The sequence below is a fragment of the Danio rerio genome, chromosome 10 (genome assembly GCF_052040795.2).
Source record: "Danio rerio strain M-AB ecotype USA chromosome 10, GRCz13ab, whole genome shotgun sequence".
NCBI lineage: Eukaryota > Metazoa > Chordata > Actinopteri > Cypriniformes > Danionidae > Danio > Danio rerio.
Genome location: NC_141030.1, coordinates 41,637,270 through 41,664,588, shown reverse-complemented (window position 1 = coordinate 41,664,588; position 27,319 = coordinate 41,637,270). Strand labels below are relative to the sequence as shown.

The following is a 27,319-nucleotide window of genomic DNA, read 5'->3' as shown; positions in this document are numbered from 1 at the left end:
CTATCTCAGTGAGTGAGTGATTAAATGTTGAATGTGATGAGTTTTCAACACTACTAAATTGAAACTTAATTTTTTTACATGGTTTAATATTTTTTTGTTATTAAAATTGAAGTTCCTGTTTCAAAGCTTACAGATAGATGACTAATTTGTATGTCATTGACACTTTTGGCACTTTTTTGGAGTATTTTCATAAGTTTTGTTTTTTCCTGTAAATGATTCAATAAATACCGTACCGTGACATTCATACCGAGGTATTACCGTACCGTGAAATTCTGATACCGTTACATCCCTAATATAATATATATATATCAATTAGTGACAGAATAAAATGTATTGTTTTTGGTCAATTTTAACAGCTGTTTGGGGGATTATTTCATGAGGCCAAACTCTTGTTAATTTGCTGTAGGGCTATACTAAAAGGCTGATTATGATGAAGCCTACCTAATCACTGTAGCCTGACAGATAAATAAATACTAGGGATGTAACAATATTGTAAATACTGTCATACCGCAATAGTAATTTTTTCAATATTACCGTAGACGCATGACTCAATAAAACTATATTTCTGAGAAAGGTTTGCTTAGGCAAATGAAGCGAATGGGAGGTAGCGGGAACTACAATTCCCATCAGCCTAGGCGTGGCCATCATCCTTTGCGGTCTGTTATCACTACAGATCCAGTAATGCGGAAATGGAGTGTGTTGCTAGTAGCGGGGAAGAAAAAGAGCTGGAAATGATCGAACCTAAAGCGGGTTTTAAATCAGATGTGTGGAAGCATCTCGGTTTCTTTCTAAAAAGATACAAAAAAGGAGAAAAGGTGACAGACAAAGAAAAAAACAATATGCAGGCACTGCCAGACTGTGGTGAAATATAAGTCGGGGAATATGACTAAAAACAGTCATGGGGACTGCAGAACACTTAGATAGATTGATTGATGCAGACATTGACTTGTACCGCAAAGAGACCTCTATCTCACTCATGGCTTGTCCTCTCAAGTGGTGGATAGACAATGCACAACGTTACCCACTGCTGTCAACCTTGGCTAAATCATATCTCTCTGTCCCAGAAACCTCAGTCCTAAATGAGAGGGTTTTTTTTCTGTTGCAGGGGACATACCCAGAGATCCCAGCTTTTACCAGATATATAGTTATATGATAATTTTCCTTAAAAAACCCATCTCTATCCTAGTGAGTGAGTGATTAAATGTTGAATGTGATGAGTTTTCAACACTACTAAATTGAAACTTTTTTTTTATGGTTTAAAAGTTTTTTTATTAAAATTGAAAAAAATCTTAGATCTTAAAAAAAAATCTTAATCTCTTTTTTAAAATAGTTTTTTCAAAAGAAAAAGCGGATTAGATAATTGGATTAGATCACATAATCAAATTTTGATTTTGATCCGGCTCAAACCTTTAGCTTTACTTTTTTGGAGGATTTGGATCACTTTGATCCAAACAATCTGGATTAAACTGATCCCATCAGAAGGGTGGATTCAGCGTGGATTTCATGCCCAAAATGTAAAGAAAACTTAAAAAATGTATCAAAAAATACTATACTTGGATCATGCAGTATTTTACAAGATATACTATTTATTTATAAGGTTTTAATTTCATTTGTTCATCCGTCAGGCTATAGTGAGATTATTGTTTGTTTTCATTAGATTAGGCTATTCAGTTACAAAGCATCTGTTCTAACAAAATCATTTAAGACCATTATAAAATAGGTACATCCCAATGTACATGTATGAGAAAGCATATATTAATTATATATTATATATATATATATATTAATTAGGTTAACTAGGCAGATTAGGTAATGAGGCAAGCTATTGTATATCGATGGTTTGTTGTGTAGATTATCTAAACAATAAAGCTTAAAGGGGTTAATAATTTGGTCCTTAAAATTGTTTAAAAAAAATTAAAAACTGCTTTTACTCTAGCCGAAATAAAACAAATAAGACTTTCTCCAGAAGAAGAAATATTATCAGACATACTGTGAAAATGGGGACACAGTGGCGCAGTAGGTAGTGCTGTCGTCTCACAGTAAGAAGGTCACTGGTTCGAGCCTCAGCTGGGTCAGTTGGCGTTTCTGTGTGGAGTTTGCATGTCCTCCCTGCGTTCGCGTGGGTTTCCTCCGGGTGCTCAAGTTTCCCCCACAGTCCAAAGACATGCGGCACAGGTGAATCGGGTAGGCTAAATTGTCCGTTGTTTATGAGTGTGAATGAGTGTGTATGGATGTTTCCCAAAGATGGGTTGCAGCTGGAAGAACATCCGCTGCGTAAAAACAAGCTGGATAATTTGTCGGTTCATTCCGCTGTGGCAACCTCGGATCAATAAAGGGACTAAGCCGAAAAAGAAAATGAATGAATGAATGATTTATTTTCTACAACACCAGACACACAAGAGTTCATTTTTAAACAGATAAACAAAACAGACAGGGACACATTTTTAATGCATTTCTTTATTGTTTTTCTCCCTCTTCCATCATCCCCTCATCCTCCTCCTTTTATTTCTCCTCCTCATCATTCTTCTGCTCATCCTGCTGCTTATTTTCTGCTTTCGATTTCTCTTCTTCACTTTCTCCTCCTCCTCCTCCTCCTCCTCTTCCTCCTTTATCTCCTCTTTCATGTCCATCATCTCCATGTCCTCCTCCTCATTCTTCTTCATCTCCTCTTTCCTCCTGCTCCTTCTCTCCTTCTTTTCCTCTTTCTTCCTAACCCTTCTCCTTTTCCTTTCCTTCTTCTTCCCCTCCTTCTTAATCGTGCCGCCCTCCTCCTCCTTCTCCATCATCATCTCCTCCATCTTCTCCTCTTTTATTATTCTCCCTTTCCTTCCATCCTCCTCCTCAATCTTGCCCTCCTCCTTCTTGTCCATCATTGTCTCCTCCGTTTTCTCCTGCTCTTTCTTCCTTCTCCTTCTCCTCTTCTTCTCCTTCATCTCCTCTTTAATCTTGCCCTCCTCCTCCTCTTGTTCTCCACAGGATGAAGTAGTTTTCTTCATTAATATTTCTCCTTGGCTGACATTTATCTCATCTTCCACACAAGGCTCTCTGTGTATCATGGGAGTCACTATGATTTGATGATGCTCAATCGTTGAGTTGCGCAGAAAGTCATCTGTTAAAAGAGAAATGAAGTGGTTACACATTTTACAAAGTGATTTTCAACAAGATGTTAAAGTTTACAATTTATTAATAGCAGTATAGACTGATATGTTGATGTAAACATGTTCATGTACCATCAGCGCCTTTGGGTGGAGAGATTGGGAGATGTATTTGCTCTTCCTCCTCCTCTTCATTCTCCAGCTCGATTTCTTTATTAGGGGTGAGGCAGGAGATTGTCAGGTGTTTCCTGCAAGATCTGAGGAATGATGCCAGCCGGCTCTTTTTTCTCTTCCTCTCTTTCACCTCCTCGTCTGTTAAAAGAGAAAGGATTGTAGTTGACTCACTTTTCCACAGTCATTTGACAGGAAATTAACATTTACAGTTTTATAACATCCCTTATTATATATAAATTAAAATATCCTAATTTGTGTCCAGAAGATTAGCAAAGGTCTTAGAGGATTGGAACTACTGTACATGAGGGGGAGTAATTAATAACAAATATACATTTTTTGGTAAATTAATCCTTTAAGGTCTGTCAATTATGGGTCTAACAAGAGCCTAGACAGCCCAAAAACTGGACAGAAGGGGGCTTAAATAATCTGAAATCAGGAAAACCCCTGAATAATCAAATTACAGTGTGAATATGACTCACCATGGCCATTTTCAGGCATTTGTTCAAGCTGTGCTGTGTTTTTGCCAGCTTTGAGGAAAGAGGGTATCTTGAAAAATCTCCTTTTCCTCTTTTCCTCCATTCTTGGTTGTTCTTTTTCCAGTTTGAAACTCTGTGCTAGGGTGTGTGAAACTTTCTCAGTGATGTTTGCAGAGACAATCTCGGTCTTGCACCGTGGATTGCTAAACAGCGAATTACTGTCAATAACAAACAGCAAAAACACTTCCACACAACCACAAAACCACAAACGCACTGAGCTTTACTCGATGATGCGGGGCTTTGCATACAGTTCAGAACGCATTCTAAATGATGTGATGATGTGATCGATATACTGCAACTATGGTAACAGGACACTTCTCTAAAATGTTTTCCTTTAAAAGAAATGACTGAGGACACATGAACAGGACATAAAAACAAATGTCAGCTGCATAAATCAAGAATCTCTTCATAATAAATAATAAATTCCTTTATAAGAAACAAAAGCTGGTTTATTTTGTGAGTTTAAAAAAAATAATTAATTAAAATTTGATATATTTGATGACAAAGGACTTGAAATCCAATTTTAGATATAAAACCGTTCAGAAGTTAGGGTCGGCAATACTTAAACTATTTGAGTATTATTATAGTTATCATAATTGATATTAAATAATAACATATTAATATTATCGTTATTCTTGTTTTCAGCACCACATAATCCTTGATTTGTCGATCAATAAACTTGTGTAATTAAACGAGTTGAAATAAATTATGGATTTTTTTTTATTTCAAAACAAAAAAGCATCATAAATCTGAAACATAAATATAAATAATAGCTTTTTCAGTAATCGTCTTCAATTTAAGCCACATTTATTGTGAATCTGCATTCATTTTTGTCATTTTATTGACAGCTCTGGTCTACATTCATTTACATTGCGAGTTCATATTTAGCTTGTTGTTGTGAACAACATAAGTGTTCAGTGTTTAATAATAAAGTTGGTAAATCATTTAGCCTAAATTCTCATTTTATGGCGTATGTTCTTCTCAGGTACCTCTAGAGGGCAGCATTTACTCCTATTTCATTCCAGTAATTCAGTTCATGCAATCTGTGATTTCAATTGCAATTGTTGAATTATTTCTCCAGTTATTCTATTATTTCACACACGGCCATAATAATAATAATAATGATAATAATAATGATAATGATAATAATAATGTGATTAGATTCATGGGGCAACACGATAGCTCAGTGTTTAGCACTGTCGCCTCAAAGCAAGCACATCGCTGGGTCAGTTATTGTTTCTGTGTGGAGTTTGCATGTTCTCCCCGTGTTGGCGTGGGTTTCCTCAGGGTGCTCCGGTTTTTTCCAACAGTCCAAAGACATTCGCTGTAGGTGAACTGAATAAAAACTAAATTGCCCACAGTGTATTTGTGTGAGTGAGTGACTGTAGGTGTTTCCCAGTACTGGGTTGCAACTAAAAGGGCACTCGCTGTGTAAAACATATGCTGGATAATTGGCGCTTCATTCCGCTGTGGCGACCCCTGATTATTAAAGCGACTAAGCTGAAGGAAAATGAATGATTTAATTTTTAGGTTTTATATAGATACTTTAAAATATTTTCACTAAATGCATCAAATATTCTGCTGTGTAACCTCACTGAATACACGACTGAAGAGTGACGAGTCCTGTTTACTTCTATTCCACACACAGAACTATTAAACAAAATCAGAAAATCGTTTTCAGACGTTTACTAGCTCATTAAAAGACACTGAATTGGAGAAAGGCATGGAGATTATGTTGGTCTATTAGTTAATGAATTATACATTGTATAGTAATTTTTAGTCTAAAGCAGGGGTCACCAATTCTGTTTCTGGAGAGCTACCTAGAATTCAGCTCTAACCCTGGTCAAACACACCTAAACCATTTAATCAAGACCTGAAGCAGCACTTGATCATTACAGGCAGGTGTGTTTGGTCAAGGTTGGAGCTAAAATCTGCAAGAAGGCAGATCTCCAGAGCCCGGTTTTTCAAAAGGTTTAATCCGGATAAAATTGATCCTGATTTAGTATTCCTTTTTTTGTGATCCGGGATCACGTAATCCAGCTTACTTTTTGAGCCAGTTTTTCAAAGCAACATCGGATTGGATCAATTTGATCCGGATAGGAACTTTTCAGGATCACTTAATCTGGATAACCAGTGCTCAAACAGGATATGAAATCACACTGTAGAACTAGAGATATGTAAAGAAAAAACAAGTAGAATAGCCAGTGTGGGGTCAATATAAGTTTATTTTTATTTGAAATGAAAACACACACATAAAAAAAATAAAAAATAAGAACAAGAAAAACCCCACCCTATCCTCTTCCATCAGTCCGCTCATCTGACACCTACAACACAAGCACTGTACATTGAGGATATTTATAGCAAGTTTTAAATATAGATGTATTGAATAAAAAAAAAAAAGACTTAATGTCAAAACCTCCACAATAATTTCAGACTTCCTCTGATGTGGAGAGACCGGCTTGTCTGAGCGTAGCCTTTAGATGGCGGATCTCAAGTCTGGCCTTGGTTTGCTGCAGTTTGGTTAGAGTCAGTTGTTCCTCTGTCAGATGAAGCTGTGCTTCTGCCCTTTCAGTCTCTTTTTGCAATTGTTGAAAGTGATTTCAAAAATCAGTGATTGACATTCTTTGTATTTTTTTGGTTATTTTGTAATCATTGCATGCATCACTACACTGTAAGAAAAAAAAAATCGTAAATAAAAGGTCAAATGACTGGCAGCTACGGCTGCCAAACAAAAAACATAAAATTACGGTCAAATGTCTTTGTTGAAATAAAGTGCAAAAAATAATAAATCTACAAATATTTTCATTAAAATGTTTACAAAAAAACACTGTTATTTTACAGACTTTTACTATATTATTACAATCAAATCCGTTCAATAAAGTAACACAATAAGAGTTTTACAAAGAAACACTGTTATTGTACAGACTTTTCCTAGATTATTATGATCAAACACCATCAATAAAGTGACTGCACTAAAAGTTCAAGAAAAAACAATGTTATTTAAAAGAATTTACCAAAATAATTACGATTAAACACCTTTAATATAATGCCAAGACATGCTCATGATCGTAATTTAACAGTTTTATTTTGGATCAAAAAATTTAGGAAAAAACAACAAACGAGATACAACTGATTAAAATTCTCACAACTTTAAAATTACAGTTGTTACATTTAATTGAATAGTGTTCATGTAAAACATGTAGAGGTTTAAGTTATATGGAATGATTCAGTTACAGATCTTAAATGAAATGGAACTGTAACGTGAAGGGGACGTTGACAAAGGAGGGCAGATCCAAATGCAGCTTTATTACACAGAAGATGGTCAGGCAAACAACAGTCAACACAGGGGCAAACAGATGTAACATTATGCAGGGAATCCAGAGTCATGGTCAAATAATAGGCAAATGGTCAGTCCCGACAGCAAACAACGTAAACAATTAACAAACAAAGCAAGGCAAAAGAAGAGAAATGCGTCAATGTTTGCAGTAACAGTATAACAAGACTAAGCAATTGGTCTATGCTGCTTTTAAAGTGCATGTAATCAGTTCATAACGATCCTCCGACTGTGTGTGTGCAATCAGCGGAACAGGTGCATGTGAGTGCACTTAGTGTGTAGCTTTATTGAACAAATTTGATTGTAATAATATAGTAAAAGTCTGTAAAATAACAGTGTTTTTTTGTAAACATTTTAATGAAAATATTTGTAGATTTATTATTTTTTGCACTTTATTTCAACAAAAACATTTTACCATAAGTTTATGTTTTTTGTTGGGCAGCCATAGCTGCCAGTCATTTGACCTTTTTTTACGATTTTACATTATTTTTTACAGAGCAAGTAATTACAATTTATTACTTTAATTTGACGTAATTTTAAATGTACTTCATAAAAAACAGGGAAAAACACTGTGCAAATAATACGGCAATTTTATTGTATGAACAGACAAATTGCTGTAATTTGTCATTAATTATATAGTACATAAAATAACAGTCAAGCTGTTAATTTACAGATATTGTTTGTAATTTTTACGGATTTTTGAATATAATTTAAAATAACAGAAAAGATACTGTATAAATGATACTGTAATTTCCCTGTATAAAAAACAAAAATGTCAGTAATTTGTCTTTAATGATAACGTACCTAAAATGAAAGTCAAACTGTGAATTTAGAGAGGTTGTTTGTGATTTGACTAAGTTCTACATCTAATTTTAAATGAAAAAAAATTACTGTAAAAAATTTAGGGATATTTTAGGGCTTTTTTACAGTGTAATAAATATTCTGAAAAGAAAAATATTTTCCATTGTGATGATTGTCAGGTGTTTTCTGCAAGATCTGAGGAATGATGCCAGCCGGCTCTTTTTTCTCTTCCTCTCTTTCACCTCCTCGTCTGTTAAAAGAGAAATGATTGTAGTTGACTCACTTTTCCACTGTCATTTGAAAGGAAATTTACATTTACAGTTTTATAACATCCCCTATATTTTACAGCCATAATTTAAAACTAATTTGGCTTTGCTTTAATAGGGACTCTGTAAAATGCAGAATTTGAAGATATTTGAAAAAGTCTTCAGAGCGATTATTAAACTCTGTTCTAAGTTGTTCAAATGATTTCACAATTTCAGAGGTAAACATTCCTGAAAAGTCAGACAAACCTTTCTCACAGCATTTATTAATAACAGGTCTACATTTACTAATGCATTATTAAAACTTGTGCTTGTTAATATTAGTTAATACACTGAATTTTCTGACAGTATATTGAACTTCTCATGACTGTGTATGGAGCACTGAGAATTATACATAAATTTAAATATCTTGATTTGTGTCCAGAAGATTAACAAAGGTCTTAGAGAATTGGAACTACTGTACATGAGGGGGAGTAATTAAAAACAAATATACATTTTTTGGTAAACTAATCCTTTAAGGTCTGTCAATTCAATTCAACTCAATTTGAGTTTGAGTATAATCTGTGGAGACAGCAGAGGGCGCTGTAACATTTGTTTCCCGCGGATCTTACAAACAAACACACGTTTTCCTGCGTCTGGAAATAAGTGTTTCAGATACTTATTTTGTCTTTTCAGCTGAAGTAACACATGTAAGGATGGTACAATTTTTTATTCTTGTATGATTTCACAGACTTTGCTCTAGGTTTTATTGAATTTGGCCATTTTTATTGTTAACACGAACAAGCTACACCAGGGAACAGTTTGCTCAATGATTCTTTTTTTGTTGCCTCAGCATAAATGAATACAGACAAGCACACATCTTGCTCTTAAATTAATACTTTCTAAGGGATTTTATACAATTATGTATTTGTGGAAATCTGTGTTTTGTTTGTTTGTTTTCATTAGGCTAGTCAGTTACAAAGCAACTGTTCTAACAAAATCATTTAAGACCATTATAAAATAAGTAAATCCCAATGTACATTTATGAGAAAGCATATATACAACTTTTGGAATCATTACTCTAGTCTTCAGTATCAAATAATCTTTCAGAGGTGCTGATTTGCTGCTTAAGTAACTTTTTTGTATAACTATCAATGTGGAAGAACAGTTGTTTAATAAACACACCTTTATTAATAATCAAGTACACATTAAAGTCTGGTATAGATATTTATATTGAGGTATTATTCGACATTCATTCAGTGGCATCTTGTGTCTAGGCATGGGCAGGTAAGATTCTGACGGTATGATAACCTTGGATAAAAATGTCACGGTTTCACGGTTCCCTGTTTTTGTGATTACTGCTCTAAAATATATTCTTTTCAAATGTCCGGGTCTGAAACTTTTTCCCCTTTTGTACACAATAGATTTTATTTTGAGAAACATTTAAAATATTTTGGTGCAGTAAACGTGTCAGTTTAAATAATTTAAATAAATCATTGACTTAAAAACACTGATTTATTTACAATTTTAAAGGGCATCTTTGAATATCTTTCTGCTGGACATACTGTTGTCCTAAAAAATAGTACACATACCTTAGGAAAGGTATTGCAAATTTTGATGGTTTTAAAACCTTGATTTTTTTTCCAAACCTCAGGTATACCTTGAAAACGGTTATCGTCTGCTTGTGACATGGTATTTTGAAAATTCGGTCTGAATTCACATGTAAGAATGACTTGAAATCAACATTAGCACTGTTTATTTGTCTGTCAACAATGTTGTAAATTGATAGTCATTGGCTGCTAATAAACAAAATTTGCAAAGAATATTTCTGTGAAATTATATTATTCAGAAGAAAGTGTGAATGTGTAAACATAAAAACTTGTACCCAATGATATTTTTCATGGTAAATAATTCCAAATACGAGCTGCTTTTTGGCATATATGTATGTAATTGTATTTAATAACTAAATTTATGTCAGCATGATTTATAATTCCTTAAAAAATCTATCAAAACATACAAATCACTGTTACAGTAATTGTTATAATTTTTTTTTATTCCCTTTTACAGTGTCATTCTTTTGCCTGGACTGATGGTGATTGATGAACTTCTGAATCATCTAACGCCTTCATTCTTGTGCACTTTTTGAAGGTAACGCTGGCTATAAATGTATATACATGTTTTTGTTGTTGATCAATTTGGGGTCACTTCAAGTGTAATAAGAAATACTTAAAGATATGAGCATGGATTTTCTCACTAGATGCATTTTAAGGTATTACTTGATGCTTATTTAGTCTTTAAATGCTCAGTTCTAAATAATAATTACTCAGCATCTCTCTTGTACACTGTGTTATTTCTGTATCTTCTGAAATGCGTTCCCACTGATGACGGTAGATTTGAGATGCCCTGCTGGAGCATTCTTTCAGAGATCAAATATAATGGTCTGAAATAAGCGGGAACAGATGGACTCAGATCTGTTTTTGGAAGGTGATGCAAGGGATTTGTATTGTCTAATCAATCTTGAATTAAAAAAAAGGTTTTCTGTTTTTAGAAGAAGCCTGTTTTTCTAAACAAATTGCATAAATCACATTAAAAGCAAAGACCTGGACATGCAGTGGAGAATACTAATATACCTCTAATACATTGTACAAAACAAATAATTTATTTGTACTTAAGCACTTTTGAGATTTTGAGTATGCAGTTTACAATTTATCCAAATATTAAATGTTTGTTTCATTGGAAAAAAAACAAAAAAACATTGAAAATCTTCAGATTGTAAAATGCAAATTGTATTCTGAGAATCAAACAGTAAATTTTAGATTTTTTGAGATTTCCTTCTCATTTTGTCTTGGATTACAGTAAATAGTTTATTTTCTTTATTTATTGATTTATTTTTTTTATTTTGCTTTTTCAATCTTGACCATATCAGTAATGTCAAGCTTTTTTTGATATATATATATATATTATTGTCATCTCAATCAGAGTTATTAGCCCCCCTGAATTATTCGCCCCCTCTTTATTTTTTCCCCAATTTCAGTTTAACTGAGAGAACATTTCGTCAACTCATTTCTAAACATAATAGTTTTAATAAATAATAACTGATATCTTTTATCTTTGCCATGACAGTAAATAATATTTTACTAGATTTTTTTAAGACTTCTACACAGCTTGAAGTGACATTTAAAGGCTTAACTACGTTAATCAAGTTACCATTATTATGGCGACGCAGTGGCACAGTAGGTAGTGCTGTCGCCTCACAGCAAGAAGGTTGCTGGTCCGAACCTCGGCTCGGCTCGGCTCAGTTGGCGTTTCTGCGTGGAGTTTGAAATATTATGTTTGTGGTGAAAGTGTCAATTGAAAGTTGCTGCTTAATCTGAGGCATTCTGATGTTGTGCTGTTTTTATTAGTTCTCTAATGGAATTACCAAATGAGTCAAATTAAACAAACCATACTAGACAGATAGTGTTTTGTGTTCAGCATGTGGTTTGCGGTCAGTTATCGTTACAGAGAAAACAATTTTCAGATTGTTCACACAACACTTACAGAGGAAAACTACAGCCTATTCTAGACTCAAAGACAGAACTAGAACTACTTAAAGTGTAAACAAACCCAGACGTAAATAAAGCAACAAACAAACAAATAGATCAAATATGTAAATGAGCTTTTTTGTTGCCCCTTCAATAATCTTTTTATAATAGTAGCGCCGCCATCTAGTGGTGAAAAACTGAGACGGTTGTTGCAAAATCTTGAGGTAAAAATGTGTTCAGGCAGTTGAAGTCAGAATTATTCGCCCCCCTGTTTAGTTTTTTCCTCAATTACTGTTTAACGGAGAGATTTTTTTTCAACACATTTCTAAGCATAATAGTTTTAATAACTCATCTCTAATAACTGATTTATTTTATCTTTGCCATGATGACAGTAAATAACATTTGACTTGATATTTTTAAGACACTTCTATACAGCTTAAAGTGACATTTAAAGGCTTCACTAGGTTAATTAGGTTAACTAGACAGGTTAGGTAATGAGGCAAGCTATTGTATATCGATGGTTTGTTGTGTAGATTATCTAAACAATAAAGCTTAAAGGGGCTAATAATTTGGTCCTTAAAATTGTTTAAAAAAAAATTAAAAACTGCTTTTATTCCAGCCGAAATAAAACAAATAAGACTTTCTCCAGAAGAAGAAATATGATCAGTCATACTGTGAAAATGGCGACGCAGTGGCGCAGTAGGTAGTGCTGTCGTCTCGCAGCAAGAAGGTCACTGGTTCGTGCCTCAGCTGGGTCAGTTGGCATTTCTGTGTGGAGTTTGCATGTCCTCCCTGCGTTCACGTGGGTTTCCTCCGGGTGCTCAAGTTTCCCCCACAGTCCAAAGACATGCGGCACAGGTGAATCGGGTAGGCTAAATTGTCCTTAGTGTATGAGTGTGAATGAGTGTGTATGGATGTTTCCCAAAGATGGGTTGCAGCTGGAAGAACAACCGCTGTGTAAAAACATGCTGGATAATTTGGCGGTTCATTCCGCTGTGGCGACCCCGGATCAATAAAGGGACTAAGCCGAAAAAGAAAATGAATGAATGATTTATTTTCTACAACACCAGACACACAAGAGTTCATTTTTAAACAGATAAACAAAACAGACAGGGACACATTTTTAATGCATTTCTTTATTGTTTTTCTCCCTCTTCCATCATCCCCTCATCCTCCTCCTTTTATTTCTCCTCCTCATCATTCTTCTGCTCATTCTGCTGCTTATTTTCTGCTTTCGATTTCTCTTCTTCACCTTCTCCTCCTCCTCCTCCTCCTCCTCCTCCTCCTTTATCTCCTCTTTCATGTCCATCATCTCCATGTCCTCCTCCTCATTTTTCTTCATCTCCTCTTTCCTCCTGCTCCTTCTCTCCTTCTTCTCCTCTTTCTTCCTAATCTTTCTCCTTTTCCTTTCCTTCTTCTTCCCCTCCTTCTTAATGTTGCCCTCCTCCTCCTTCTCCATCATCATCTCCTCCATCTTCTCCTCTTTTATTATTCTCCCTTTCCTTCCACCCTCCTCCTCAATCTTGCCCTCCTCCTTCTTGTCCATCATTGTCTCCTCCGTTTTCTCCTGCTCTTTCTTCCTTCTCCTTCTCCTCTTCTTCTCCTTCATCTCCTCTTTAATCTTGCCCTCCTCCTCCTCTTGTTCTCCACAGGATGAAGTAGTTTTCTTCATTAATATTTCTCCTTGGCTGACATTTATCTCATCTTCCACACAAGGCTCTCTGTGTATCATGGGAGTCACTATGATTTGATGATGCTCAATCGTTGAGTTGCGCAGAAAGTCATCTGTTAAAAGAGAAATGAAGTGGTTACACATTTTACAAAGTGATTTTCAACAAGATGTTAAAGTTTACAATTTATTAATAGCAGTATAGACTGATATGTTGATGTAAACATGTTCATGTACCATCAGCGCCTTTGGGTGGAGAGATTGGGAGATCTATTTGCTCTTCCTCCTCCTCTTCATTCTCCAGCTCGATTTCTTTATTAGGGGTGAGGCAGGAGATTGTCAGGTGTTTCCTGCAAGATCTGAGGAATGATGCCAGCCGGCTCTTTTTTCTCTTCCTCTCTTTCACCTCCTCGTCTGTTAAAAGAGAAAGGATTGTAGTTGACTCACTTTTCTACAGTCATTTGACAGGAAATTAACATTTACATTTTTATAACATCCCTTATTATATAAATTAAAATATCTTAATTTGTGTCCAGAAGATTAGCAAAGGTCTTAGAGGATTGGAACTACTGTACATGAGGGGGAGTAATTAATAACAAATATACATTTTTTGGTAAATTAATCCTTTAAGGTCTGTCAATTATGGGTCTAACAAGAGCCTAGACAGCCCAAAAACTGGACAGAAGGGGGCTTAAATAATCTGAAATCAGGAAAACCCCTGAATAATCAAATTACAGTGTGAATATGACTCACCATGGCCATTTTCAGGCATTTGTTCAAGCTGTGCTGTGTTTTTGCCAGCTTTGAGGAAAGAGGGTATCTTGAAAAATCTCCTTTTCCTCTTTTCCTCCATTCTTGGTTGTTCTTTTTCCAGTTTGAAACTCTGTGCTAGGGTGTGTGAAACTTTCTCAGTGATGTTTGCAGAGACAATCTCGGTCTTGCACCGTGGATTGCTAAACAGCGAATTACTGTCAATAACAAACAGCAAAAACACTTCCACACAACCACAAAACCACAAACGCACTGAGCTTTACTCGATGATGCGGGGCTTTGCATACAGTTCAGAACGCATTCTAAATGATGTGATGATGTGATCGATATACTGCAACTATGGTAACAGGACACTTCTCTAAAATGTTTTCCTTTAAAAGAAATGACTGAGGACACATGAACAGGACATAAAAACAAATGTCAGCTGCATAAATCAAGAATCTCTTCATAATAAATAATAAATTCCTTTATAAGAAACAAAAGCTGGTTTATTTGTGAGTTTAAAAAAATAATTAGTTAAAATTTGATATATTTGATGACAAAGGACTTGAAATAAAGGTTTTGTGAAACCCAAATCCAATTTTAGATATAAAATCCTTCAGAAGTTAGGGTCGGCAATACTTAAACTATTTGAGTAATATTGTAATAATCATAATTGATATTAAATAATAACATATTAATATTATCGTTATTCTTGTTTTCAGCACCACATAATCCTTGATTTGTCGATCAATAAACTTGTGTAATTAAACAAGTTGAAATAAATTATAGATTTTTTATTGATTTTAAACCAAAAAAGCATCATAAATCTGAAACATAAATACAAATAATAGCTTTTTCAGTAATCGTCTTCAATTTAAGCCACATTTATTGTGAATCTGCATTCATTTTTGTCATTTTATTGACAGCTCTGGTCTACATTCATTTTTATGAGTTCATATTTAGCTTGTTGTTGTGAACAACATAAGTGTTCAGTGTTTAATAATAAAGTTGGTAAATCATTTAGCCTAAATTCTCATTTTATGGCGTATGTTCTTCTCAGGTACCTCTAGAGGGCAGCATTTACTCGTATTTCATTCCAGTAATTCAGTTCATGCAATCTGTGATTTCAATTGCAATTGTTGAATTATTTCTCCAGTTATTCTATTATTTCACACACGGCCATAATAATAATAATAATGATAATAATAATGATAATGATAATAATAATGTGATTAGATTCAGGGGCAACACGACAGCTCAGTGGTTAGCACTGTGGCCTCAAAGCAAGGACATCGCTGGGTCAGTTAATGTTTCTGTGTGGAGTTTGCATGTTCTCCCCGTGTTGGCGTGGGTTTCCTCAGGGTGCTTTGGTTTTTTCCAACAGTCCAAAGACATTCGCTGTAGGTGAACTGAATAAAAACTAAATTGCCCACAGTGTATGTGTGTGAGTGAGTGACTGTAGGTGTTTCCCAGTACTGGGTTGCAACTAAAAGGGCACCCGCTGTGTAAAACATATGCTGGATAATTGGCGCTTCATTCCGCTGTGGCGACCCCTGATTATTAAAGGGACTAAGCTGAAGGAAAATGAATGAATGAATTTTTGGGTTTTATATAGATACTTTAAAATATTTTCACTAAAAATGCATCAAATATTCTGCTGTGTAACCTCACTGAATACACGACTGAAGAGTGACGAGTCCTGTTTACTTCTATTCTACACACAGAACTATTGAACAAAATCAAAAAATCGTTTTCAGACGTTTACTAGCTCATTAAAAGACACTGAATTGGAGAAAGGCATGGAGATTATGTTGGCCTATTAGTTAATGAAGTATACATTGTATAGTATTTTTTAGTCTAAAGCAGGGGTCACCAATTCTGTTTCTGGAGAGCTACCTAGAATTCAGCTCCAACCCTGGTCAAACACACCTAAACCATTTAATCAAGACCTGAAGCAGCACTTGATCATTACAGGCAGGTGTGTTTGGTCAAGGTTGGAGCTAAAATCTGCAAGAAGGCAGATCTCCAGAGCCCGGTTTTTCAAAAGTAATCGACTTGGATTTTGGATAAGGGATTGGATCAAATCTTGAAAATGTTTTTTTTTTTAAAGAAAAAAATAGATTACATAACTGGATTAGATCACATAATCCAATCTTGATTTTGATCCGGCTCAAACCTTTAGTCCTTTTTTTGGAGGATTTGGATCACTTTGGTCCAAAAAATCTGGATTAAACTGATCCCATCCGAAGGGTGAATTCAGTGTGGATTTCAAGCCCAAAATATAATGAAAACTTAAAAAATGTATCAAATAATACTATACTTGGATCATGCAGTATCTTACAAGATATCCTATTTATTTATAAGGTTTTAATTGTATTTGTTCATCCATCAGGCTACAGTGATTAGGTAGGCTTCATCATAATCAGCCTTTCAGTATAGGCCTACAGGAAATTAACAAAGAGTTTGGCCTCATAAAATAATCCCCCAAACAGCTGTTAAAATTGACCAAAAACAATAAATTTTATTCTGTCACTAGTTGATATTTATATATATATATATATATATATATATATATATATATATATATATATATATATATATATATATATATATATATATATTCATCACAATGTAAAATATTTTTCTTTTCAGAATGTTTATTAGTGATGCATGCAATGATGACAGAATAACCAAAAAATACAAAGAATGGCAATCACTGATTTTTGAAATCACTTTCAACAATTGCAAAAAGAGACTGAAAGGGCAGAAGCACAGCTTCATCTGGCAGAGGAACAACTGACTCTAACCAAACTGCAGCAAACCAAGGCCAGACTTGAGATCCGCCATCTAAAGGCTACGCTCAGACAAGCCGGTCTCTCCACATCAGATGAGGAAGACTGAAATTATTGTGGAGGTTTTGACATTAAGTCTTTTTTTTTATTCAATACATCTGTATTTAAAACTTGCTATAAATATCCTCAATGTACAGTGCTTGTGTTGCAGGTCTCAGATGAGCGGACTGATGGAAGAGGATAGGGTTTTTCCTGTTTTTATTTATTTATTTATTTTAAATGTGCGTGTTTTTATTTCAAATAAAAATAAAGTTATATTGACCCCACACTGGCTATTCTACTTGATTCTCTTTACATATCTCTAGTTCTACAGTGTGATTTCATATCCTGTTTGAGCACTGGTTATCCAGATTTAGGGATCTTGAAAAGTTCCTATCCGGATCAAATTGATCCAACCCGATGTTGCTTTAAATAAACTGGCTCAAAAAGTAAGCTGGATTACGTGATCACGGATCACAAAAACAGGATTACTAATTCTGGATCAATTTTATCCAGATAGGAACTTTTCAGGATCACTAAATCTGGATAATCAGTGCTCAAATTTCCAGACAGGAAATCACACTGTAGAACTAGAGATATGTAAAGAGCAACAAGTAGAATAGGCAGTGTGGGGTCAATATATGTGTATTTTTATTTGAAATGAAAACACACACATTTAAAAAAAAAAAAAAAAATTAACAACAAAAAAAAAACCCAACCCATCTTCTTCTAGCAGTCCGCTCATCTGAGACCTGCAACACAAACACTGTATACATTGAGGATATTTATGACAAGTTTCAAATATACATGTGAGATTAATGTCAAAAACTACACATTAATTTCAGACTTCCTCATCTGATGATCAATCCTCAAAGCTGAAGGAAAATGAATGAATGAATGAATAAAAAAAACTATTGGATTTCATAAACTGTAAAAAGCGAAAACTTAATCAAATTACTTCGATTTGTTAAAATTAAATGAATTAAGTTTGACAAAATAAGGACAGTAAATTCAGTTTTCACTAATAAATTAGGTAGTTCATTCAGTTGTAACACGTTTTAGTCATTTATTTAGGAGAACAAGAATGAAACATTACATACAGTACAGTACTTATTATAATATTAATAATAACAATAAGAAGAAGATTTATTATTACCATTCATTCATTCATTTTCTTGTCAGCTTAGTCCCTTTATTAATCTGGGGTCGCCACAGCGGAATGAACCGCCAAGTTATCCAGCAAGTTTTTACGCAGAGGATGCCCTTCCAGCCGCAACCCATCTCTGGGAAATATTATTACTATCATTATTATTATTCTACTACAGTACAAATAAATTACTTATGTTAATAATAATAACAACAACAATAATAATAATAATAATTTTATGTTTTGTAGCAATACTTGTACTTGCCATAAATAAATTACTGAAACGTGTTGCACCTAAAAGTACCAAATTTATTACTGAAACTGTCATAAATTAAGTTTGTCAAACTTAATTAATTTAATATTAACAAGCCAAAGTAATTTGTTTAAGTTTTCACTTTTTACAGTGTATTAAGCTGTGAAAAGATTTTGGTTTCCACACAATGAATATGGAGACAACATTACAGAATTAAGTTACTCATTAGTTTTTTTTTTTTTTTTTTTACAAATTAAAGTTGATTGAACATAAAACTATTAAGTTTCCCCTAAAAATGTAACATTGAACCTTGTTCCCCCTAACATTTGTCAAACCTAATTTTAAAAGAGAATGTTTTTAGCAGACATATTTTTGCTGTGGTTACTAACTCACAAGAGTACTGTATCAATGTAAAATAACTTCAATATAATTTCACTTTTGAGCAAAAGTTGCACAACATTTGCTTGATTTAATGGCTTAATCTTGTTTATTTTAAATATGTCTGACTATGACCTTGTTAATAGTAACTGCAAACATATTTTGTTCTTAAAAAAAAACACATTTTCATTTTAAATTTCAGCTTCATCCAATGCTTCAAAAGCAACCCAGCATGGGAAGGGGATATTGGAATGAACATTTCAAATGATAGCTGGGAAGAGGGACTGAAGCGAATTCATACCTGTTCTATCAATGCAAGATTACAACTCGTACAGTTTAAAGTGGCTACATTACCAAAAACTCAATAAAAATTCCCCTTCAGTTTCCCCGTTATGTGACGAGATGCAAGAGCTCAGAGGGAGCTGATGCTCTTACTTTTTGGTTTTCCTCTGAGAGCTCTTAGTTTTAGTAAAAATATTTTTACAGTTTTATTCAAATATATTGAATTAGCCCTGTGTGGATGCTCTGACCCTGTGTTAGCAGGGTCACATAATCAGCATATGTCTATCATGTTTGGTTTGGTGCTGGATAAAAGGGTGGTCTTGATGGATTGGAAGTCCACTTTGCCTCCTACTTTTGGCTGACTGAAATGGTTGCTGCTCTTAAGCTTGAAATAATTCATTTTGCTAAGGTAGATGCTTCTGAAAAGTTTGAAAAAATGTGGGGCCTCTTCTTGAAATGCTTATCATTTTAAGAGTTGAAAGTAGGGTGGTTATAACATGGACAATTTCACCCTTTCTTTTCAATGTTTTGAGTTTGATCAAGTAAAACTTAATGATGTGTATTATTTACTCTATATCAGAGGTGCCCAAACTCGATCCTGATAGCCCAGTGTCCTGCATAGTTTAGCTCCAACTTCCTTCAACACACCTGCCTGGAAGATTCAAGTATACCTAGGAAGAGCTTGATTAGCTGCTTCAGGTGTGTTTAATTGGGGTTGGAGCTAAAATATGCAGGAAACGGGCCCTCCAGGACCTAGATTGGACACCCCTGCTCTATATGGTGCATGTTTGGATGGACTATTGCTTGTTGTTGTTTTTTATTTTGAATTTTGACTTTATTCACTTATTTATTTATTTTTATTTTTTCTGTATTTTTCTTCATCATTTGTATAAAAATGTATTATAGTTTGTATTAATGTTTTTGTTATGTTTTGTACTTATAAAAAACTGTTAGAAATAAAACAAAAATTTATACAAAAAAGCAACCCAACAAAGCAAAACTTTTCAATTTTTTTGAGTTTTGATTTTTTTTTTAGTTTTGTATTTTTGAATTATTATTGGCAATATGCATTAATCTTGCCAAAACACTGAAAACTCTAATATGGAAGTGAAAAATACTGTTTGTCTATTAGCAGTGGGAGATTAAGAACAGTGTTACTTTCGTCCCCACAGCAACTCTTGCCTTTTAAACGAGATTTACTTTCAAACTGAAAAACTCAGACATTTCAAACTGAAGGATGTGTTAATGCACAAAGTAACCTGTAGATGGATCATTACTGTGATACATGAAAAGAGAAACACAACTTGGAATAAGGTCAAAAGAACTGCTACAACAATTTACTTTCTGCACTTAAACACTGAAATTCAGACCTAACCGAGGGACACGATCCTGAAACCAGCTGATATTTGGCAGCTCCATCAAGAGTTGCGTGCTGACTGTGCTGTTATTGCCTGGAAAGCAAATGTTGTCAGGGCTTCAAGAAAATCGATGCGTTATTTTCATCCCACGTTAGTTTGGTCCCCGCTCTCCCCAAAAGTAAATAGTTCAGTTTACATGAAGAAAGTGAGTAAACTTGTTGCCTTCAGATTATTACTTGAATGAATTTTGCACATGAATACATAAATTAAGTCCACTTAACAGTTGCATGTTACAACAGATTTACTCACTTTTAAAGTAATGTCTACTTGCTACTTACTTACAAAACAGTGTATTTTTATTCTTGTATCTTTTACTTTCATTTAAATGTCATGCAATGGTTAAGTAATCGTGTTTTGTTGTAGTTCTTTGAGTAAAATGATCAAGATAAATAATTATTATAGGCTACTGTAAAGTGACATTTCAATTAGGCCTAGTTTTATGTTAATGTTAAATAATTGTGGGCTTGATTTTTGATAACTCAGCCTGGAACATCATTTGTGGGTATTATTAAATGAGGCAGAATGAAATATTATGTTTGTGGTGAAAGTGTCAATTGAAAGTTGCTGCTTAATCTGAGGCATTCTGATGTTGTGCTGTTTTTATTAGTTCTCTAATGGAATTACCAAATGAGTCAAATTAAACAAACCATACTAGACAGATAGTGTTTTGTGTTCAGCATGTGGTTTGCGGTCAGTAATCGTTACAGAGAAAACAATTTTCAGAGGAAAACTACAGCCTATTCTAGACTCAGAGACGGAACTAGAACTACTTAAAGTGTAAACAAACCCAGACGTAAATAAAGCAACAAACAAACAAATAGATCAAATGTGTAAATGAGCTTTTTTGTTGCCCCTTCAATAATCTTTTTATAATAGTAGTGCCGCCATCTAGTGGTGAAAAACTGAGACGGTTGTTGCAAAATCTTGAGGTAAAAATGTGTTCAGACAGTTGAAGTCAGAATTATTCGCCCCCCTGTTTAGTTTTTTCCTCAATTACTGTTTAACGGAGAGATTTTTTTTCAACACATTTCTAAGCATAATAGTTTTAATAACTCATCTCTAATAACTGATTTATTTTATCTTTGCCATGATGACAGTAAATAATATTTGACTTGATATTTTTAAGACACTTCTATACGGCTTAAAGTGACATTTAAAGGCTTAACTAGGTTAATTAGGTTAACTAGGCAGATTAGGTAATGAGGCAAGCTATTGTATATCGATGGTTTGTTGTGTAGATTATCTAAACAATAAAGCTTAAAGGGGCTAATAATTTGGTCCTTAAAATTGTTTAAAAAAAAATTAAAAACTGCTTTTATTCCAGCCGAAATAAAACAAATAAGACTTTCTCCAGAAGAAGAAATATGATCAGTCATACTGTGAAAATGGCGACGCAGTGGCGCAGTAGGTAGTGCTGTCGTCTCGCAGCAAGAAGGTCACTGGTTCGTGCCTCAGCTGGGTCAGTTGGCATTTCTGTGTGGAGTTTGCATGTCCTCCCTGCGTTCACGTGGGTTTCCTCCGGGTGCTCAAGTTTCCCCCACAGTCCAAACACATGCGGCACAGGTGAATCGGGTAGGCTAAATTGTCCTTAGTGTATGAGTGTGAATGAGTGTGTATGGATGTTTCCCAAAGATGGGTTGCAGCTGGAAGAACATCCGCTGTGTAAAAACATGCTGGATAATTTGGCGGTTCATTCCGCTGTGGCGACCCCGGATCAATAAAGGGACTAAGCCGAAAAAGAAAATGAATGAATGATTTATTTTCTACAACACCAGACACACAAGAGTTCATTTTTAAACAGATAAACAAAACAGACAGGGACACATTTTTAATGCATTTCTTTATTGTTTTTCTCCCTCTTCCATCATCCCCTCATCCTCCTCCTTTTATTTCTCCTCCTCATCATTCTTCTGCTCATTCTGCTGCTTATTTTCTGCTTTCGATTTCTCTTCTTCACCTTCTCCTCCTCCTCCTCCTCCTCCTCCTCCTCCTTTATCTCCTCTTTCATGTCCATCATCTCCATGTCCTCCTCCTCATTTTTCTTCATCTCCTCTTTCCTCCTGCTCCTTCTCTCCTTCTTCTCCTCTTTCTTCCTAATCTTTCTCCTTTTCCTTTCCTTCTTCTTCCCCTCCTTCTTAATGTTGCCCTCCTCCTCCTCCTTCTCCATCATCATCTCCTCCATCTTCTCCTCTTTTATTATTCTCCCTTTCCTTCCATCCTCCTCCTCAATCTTGCCCTCCTCCTTCTTGTCCATCATTGTCTCCTCCGTTTTCTCCTGCTCTTTCTTCCTTCTCCTTCTCCTCTTCTTCTCCTTCATCTCCTCTTTAATCTTGCCCTCCTCCTCCTCTTGTTCTCCACAGGATGAAGTAGTTTTCTTCATTAATATTTCTCCTTGGCTGACATTTATCTCATCTTCCACACAAGGCTCTCTGTGTATCATGGGAGTCACTATGATTTGATGATGCTCAATCGTTGAGTTGCGCAGAAAGTCATCTGTTAAAAGAGAAATGAAGTGGTTACACATTTTACAAAGTGATTTTCAACAAGATGTTAAAGTTTACAATTTATTAATAGCAGTATAGACTGATATGTTGATGTAAACATGTTCATTTACCATCAGCGTCTTTGGGTGGAGAGATTGGGAGATCTATTTGCTCTTCCTCCTCCTCTTCATTCTCCAGCTCGATTTCTTTATTAGGGGTGAGGCAGGAGATTGTCAGGTGTTTCCTGCAAGATCTGAGAAATGATGCCAGCCGGCTCTTTTTTCTCTTCCTCTCTTTCACCTCCTCGTCTGTTAAAAGAGAAATGATTGTAGTTGACTCACTTTTCTACAGTCATTTGACAGGAAATTAACATTTACATTTTTATTACATCCCTTATTATATAAATTAAAATATCTTAATTTGTGTCCAGAAGATTAGCAAAGGTCTTAGAGGATTGGAACTACTGTACATGAGGGGGAGTAATTAATAACAAATATACATTTTTTGGTAAATTAATCCTTTAAGGTCTGTCAATTATGGGTCTAACAAGAGCCTAGACAGCCCAAAAACTGGACAGAAGGGGGCTTAAATAATCTGAAATCAGGAAAACCCCTGAATAATCAAATTACAGTGTGAATATGACTCACCATGGCCATTTTCAGGCATTTGTTCAAGCTGTGCTGTGTTTTTGCCAGCTTTGAGGAAAGAGGGTATCTTGAAAAATCTCCTTTTCCTCTTTTCCTCCATTCTTGGTTGTTCTTTTTCCAGTTTGAAACTCTGTGCTAGGGTGTGTGAAACTTTCTCAGTGATGTTTGCAGAGACAATCTCGGTCTTGCACCGTGGATTGCTAAACAGCGAATTACTGTCAATGACAAACCGCAAAAACACTTCCACACAACCACAAAACCACAAACGCACTGAGCTTTACTCGATGATGCGGGGCTTTGCATACAGTTCAGAACGCATTCTAAATGATGTGATGATGTGATCGATATACTGCAACTATGGTAACAGGACACTTCTCTAAAATGTTTTCCTTTAAAAGAAATGACTGAGGACACATGAACAGGACATAAAAACAAATGTCAGCTGCATAAATCAAGAATCTCTTCATAATAAATAATAAATTCCTTTATAAGAAACAAAAGCTGGTTTATTTGTGAGTTTAAAAAAATAATTAGTTAAAATTTGATATATTTGATGACAAAGGACTTGAAATAAAGGTTTTGTGAAACCCAAATCCAATTTCAAATATAAAACCCTTCAGAAGTTAGGGTCGGCAATACTTAAACTATTTGAGTATTATTATAGTTATCATAATTGATATTAAATAATAACATATTAATATTATCGTTATTCTTGTTTTCAGCACCACATAATCCTTGATTTGTCGATCAATAAACTTGTGTAATTAAACAAGTTGAAATAAATTATGGATTTTTTTTATTGATTTTAAACCAAAAAAGCATCATAAATCTGAAACATAAATACAAATAATAGCTTTTTCAGTAATCGTCTTCAATTTAAGCCACATTTATTGTGAATCTGCATTCATTTTTGTCATTTTATTGACAGCTCTGGTCTACATTCATTTTTATGAGTTCATATTTAGCTTGTTGTTGTGAACAACATAAGTGTTCAGTGTTTAATAATAAAGTTGGTAAATCATTTAGCCTAAATTCTCATTTTATGGCGTATGTTCTTCTCAGGTACCTCTAGAGGGCAGCATTTACTCGTATTTCATTCCAGTAATTCAGTTCATGCAATCTGTGATTTCAATTGCAATTGTTGAATTATTTCTCCAGTTATTCTATTATTTCACACACGGCCATAATAATAATAATAATGATAATAATAATGATAATGATAATAATAATGTGATTAGATTCAGGGGCAACACGACAGCTCAGTGGTTAGCACTGTGGCCTCAAAGCAAGGACATCGCTGGGTCAGTTAATGTTTCTGTGTGGAGTTTGCATGTTCTCCCCGTGTTGGCGTGGGTTTCCTCAGGGTGCTCCGGTTTTTTCCAACAGTCCAAAGACATTCGCTGTAGGTGAACTGAATAAAAACTAAATTGCCCACAGTGTATGTGTGTGAGTGAGTGACTGTAGGTGTTTCCCAGTACTGGGTTGCAACTAAAAGGGCACCCGCTGTGTAAAACATATGCTGGATAATTGGCGCTTCATTCCGCTGTGGCGACCCCTGATTATTAAAGGGACTAAGCTGAAGGAAAATGAATGAATGAATTTTTGGGTTTTATATAGATACTTTAAAATATTTTCACTAAAAATGCATCAAATATTCTGCTGTGTAACCTCACTGAATACACGACTGAAGAGTGACGAGTCCTGTTTACTTCTATTCTACACACAGAACTATTGAACAAAATCAAAAAATCGTTTTCAGACGTTTACTAGCTCATTAAAAGACACTGAATTGGAGAAAGGCATGGAGATTATGTTGGCCTATTAGTTAATGAAGTATACATTGTATAGTATTTTTTAGTCTAAAGCAGGGGTCACCAATTCTGTTTCTGGAGAGCTACCTAGAATTCAGCTCCAACCCTGGTCAAACACACCTAAACCATTTAATCAAGACCTGAAGCAGCACTTGATCATTACAGGCAGGTGTGTTTGGTCAAGGTTGGAGCTAAAATCTGCAAGAAGGCAGATCTCCAGAGCCCGGTTTTTCAAAAGTAATCGACTTGGATTTTGGATAAGGGATTGGATCAAATCTTGAAAATGTTTTTTTTTTTAAAGAAAAAAATAGATTACATAACTGGATTAGATCACATAATCCAATCTTGATTTTGATCCGGCTCAAACCTTTAGTCCTTTTTTTGGAGGATTTGGATCACTTTGGTCCAAAAAATCTGGATTAAACTGATCCCATCCGAAGGGTGAATTCAGTGTGGATTTCAAGCCCAAAATATAATGAAAACTTAAAAAATGTATCAAATAATACTATACTTGGATCATGCAGTATCTTACAAGATATCCTATTTATTTATAAGGTTTTAATTGTATTTGTTCATCCATCAGGCTACAGTGATTAGGTAGGCTTCATCATAATCAGCCTTTCAGTATAGGCCTACAGGAAATTAACAAAGAGTTTGGCCTCATAAAATAATCTCCCAAACAGCTGTTAAAATTGACCAAAAACAATAAATTTTATTCTGTCACTAGTTGATATTTATATATATATATATATTCATCACAATGTAAAATATTTTTCTTTTCAGAATGTTTATTAGTGATGCATGCAATGATGACAGAATAACCAAAAAATACAAAGAATGGCAATCACTGATTTTTGAAATCACTTTCAACAATTGCAAAAAGAGACTGAAAGGGCAGAAGCACAGCTTCATCTGGCAGAGGAACAACTGACTCTAACCAAACTGCAGCAAACCAAGGCCAGACTTGAGATCCGCCATCTAAAGGCTACGCTCAGACAAGCCGGTCTCTCCACATCAGATGAGGAAGACTGAAATTATTGTGGAGGTTTTGACATTAAGTCTTTTTTTTTATTCAATACATCTGTATTTAAAACTTGCTATAAATATCCTCAATGTACAGTGCTTGTGTTGCAGGTCTCAGATGAGCGGACTGATGGAAGAGGATAGGGTTTTTCCTGTTTTTATTTATTTATTTATTTTAAATGTGCGTGTTTTTATTTCAAATAAAAATAAAGTTATATTGACCCCACACTGGCTATTCTACTTGATTCTCTTTACATATCTCTAGTTCTACAGTGTGATTTCATATCCTGTTTGAGCACTGGTTATCCAGATTTAGGGATCTTGAAAAGTTCCTATCCGGATCAAATTGATCCAACCCGATGTTGCTTTAAATAAACTGGCTCAAAAAGTAAGCTGGATTACGTGATCACGGATCACAAAAACAGGATTACTAATTCTGGATCAATTTTATCCAGATAGGAACTTTTCAGGATCACTAAATCTGGATAATCAGTGCTCAAATTTCCAGACAGGAAATCACACTGTAGAACTAGAGATATGTAAAGAGCAACAAGTAGAATAGGCAGTGTGGGGTCAATATATGTGTATTTTTATTTGAAATGAAAACACACACATTTAAAAAAAAAAAAAATTAACAACAAAAAAAAAACCCAACCCATCTTCTTCTAGCAGTCCGCTCATCTGAGACCTGCAACACAAACACTGTATACATTGAGGATATTTATGACAAGTTTCAAATATACATGTGAGATTAATGTCAATAACTACACATTAATTTCAGACTTCCTCATCTGATGATCAATCCTCAAAGCCGAAGGAAAATGAATGAATGAATGAATAAAAAAAACTATTGGATTTCATAAACTGTAAAAAGCGAAAACTTAATCAAATTACTTCGATTTGTTAAAATTAAATGAA

The 27,319-nt window shown here is 34.6% G+C and overlaps 3 protein-coding genes and 1 long non-coding RNA gene across 20 annotated transcripts in view; 1 reads left to right on the top strand and 3 right to left on the bottom strand.

Moving 5' to 3' along the window:
- LOC103911773 (uncharacterized) overlaps positions 1–27,319 on the top strand; it is a 339,222-nt gene that overhangs the window by 138,254 nt on the left and 173,649 nt on the right. For 16 of the 17 annotated variants that reach the window (XR_015501463.1, XR_015501451.1, XR_015501452.1 and 13 more), the window contains exon 3: positions 10,250–10,330. The exons of the other annotated variant lie outside the window; for it this stretch is intronic. This is a non-coding gene — a long non-coding RNA (uncharacterized LOC103911773). The remainder of the gene's footprint in view (positions 1–10,249; positions 10,331–27,319) is intronic. 17 annotated transcript variants of the gene reach the window in all.
- LOC137490694 (uncharacterized) lies at positions 2,440–4,107 on the bottom strand. Its single transcript, XM_087271221.1, has 3 exons — positions 3,749–4,107; positions 3,231–3,407; positions 2,440–3,109 (listed from the first exon to the last, which is right to left on the bottom strand). Exons 1-3 carry the CDS (start codon positions 3,846–3,848, stop codon positions 2,481–2,483), a joined length of 906 nt encoding a protein of 301 aa, XP_087127347.1. The 5' UTR covers positions 3,849–4,107; the 3' UTR covers positions 2,440–2,480.
- LOC147842181 (uncharacterized) lies at positions 12,825–15,624 on the bottom strand. Its single transcript, XM_087271223.1, has 3 exons — positions 14,129–15,624; positions 13,613–13,789; positions 12,825–13,491 (listed from the first exon to the last, which is right to left on the bottom strand). Exons 1-3 carry the CDS (start codon positions 14,226–14,228, stop codon positions 12,866–12,868), a joined length of 903 nt encoding a protein of 300 aa, XP_087127349.1. The 5' UTR covers positions 14,229–15,624; the 3' UTR covers positions 12,825–12,865.
- On the bottom strand, positions 22,261–24,905 carry LOC147842180 (uncharacterized). The gene is made up of 3 exons (XM_087271222.1): positions 23,568–24,905; positions 23,052–23,228; positions 22,261–22,930 (listed from the first exon to the last, which is right to left on the bottom strand). Exons 1-3 carry the CDS (start codon positions 23,665–23,667, stop codon positions 22,302–22,304), a joined length of 906 nt encoding a protein of 301 aa, XP_087127348.1. The 5' UTR covers positions 23,668–24,905; the 3' UTR covers positions 22,261–22,301.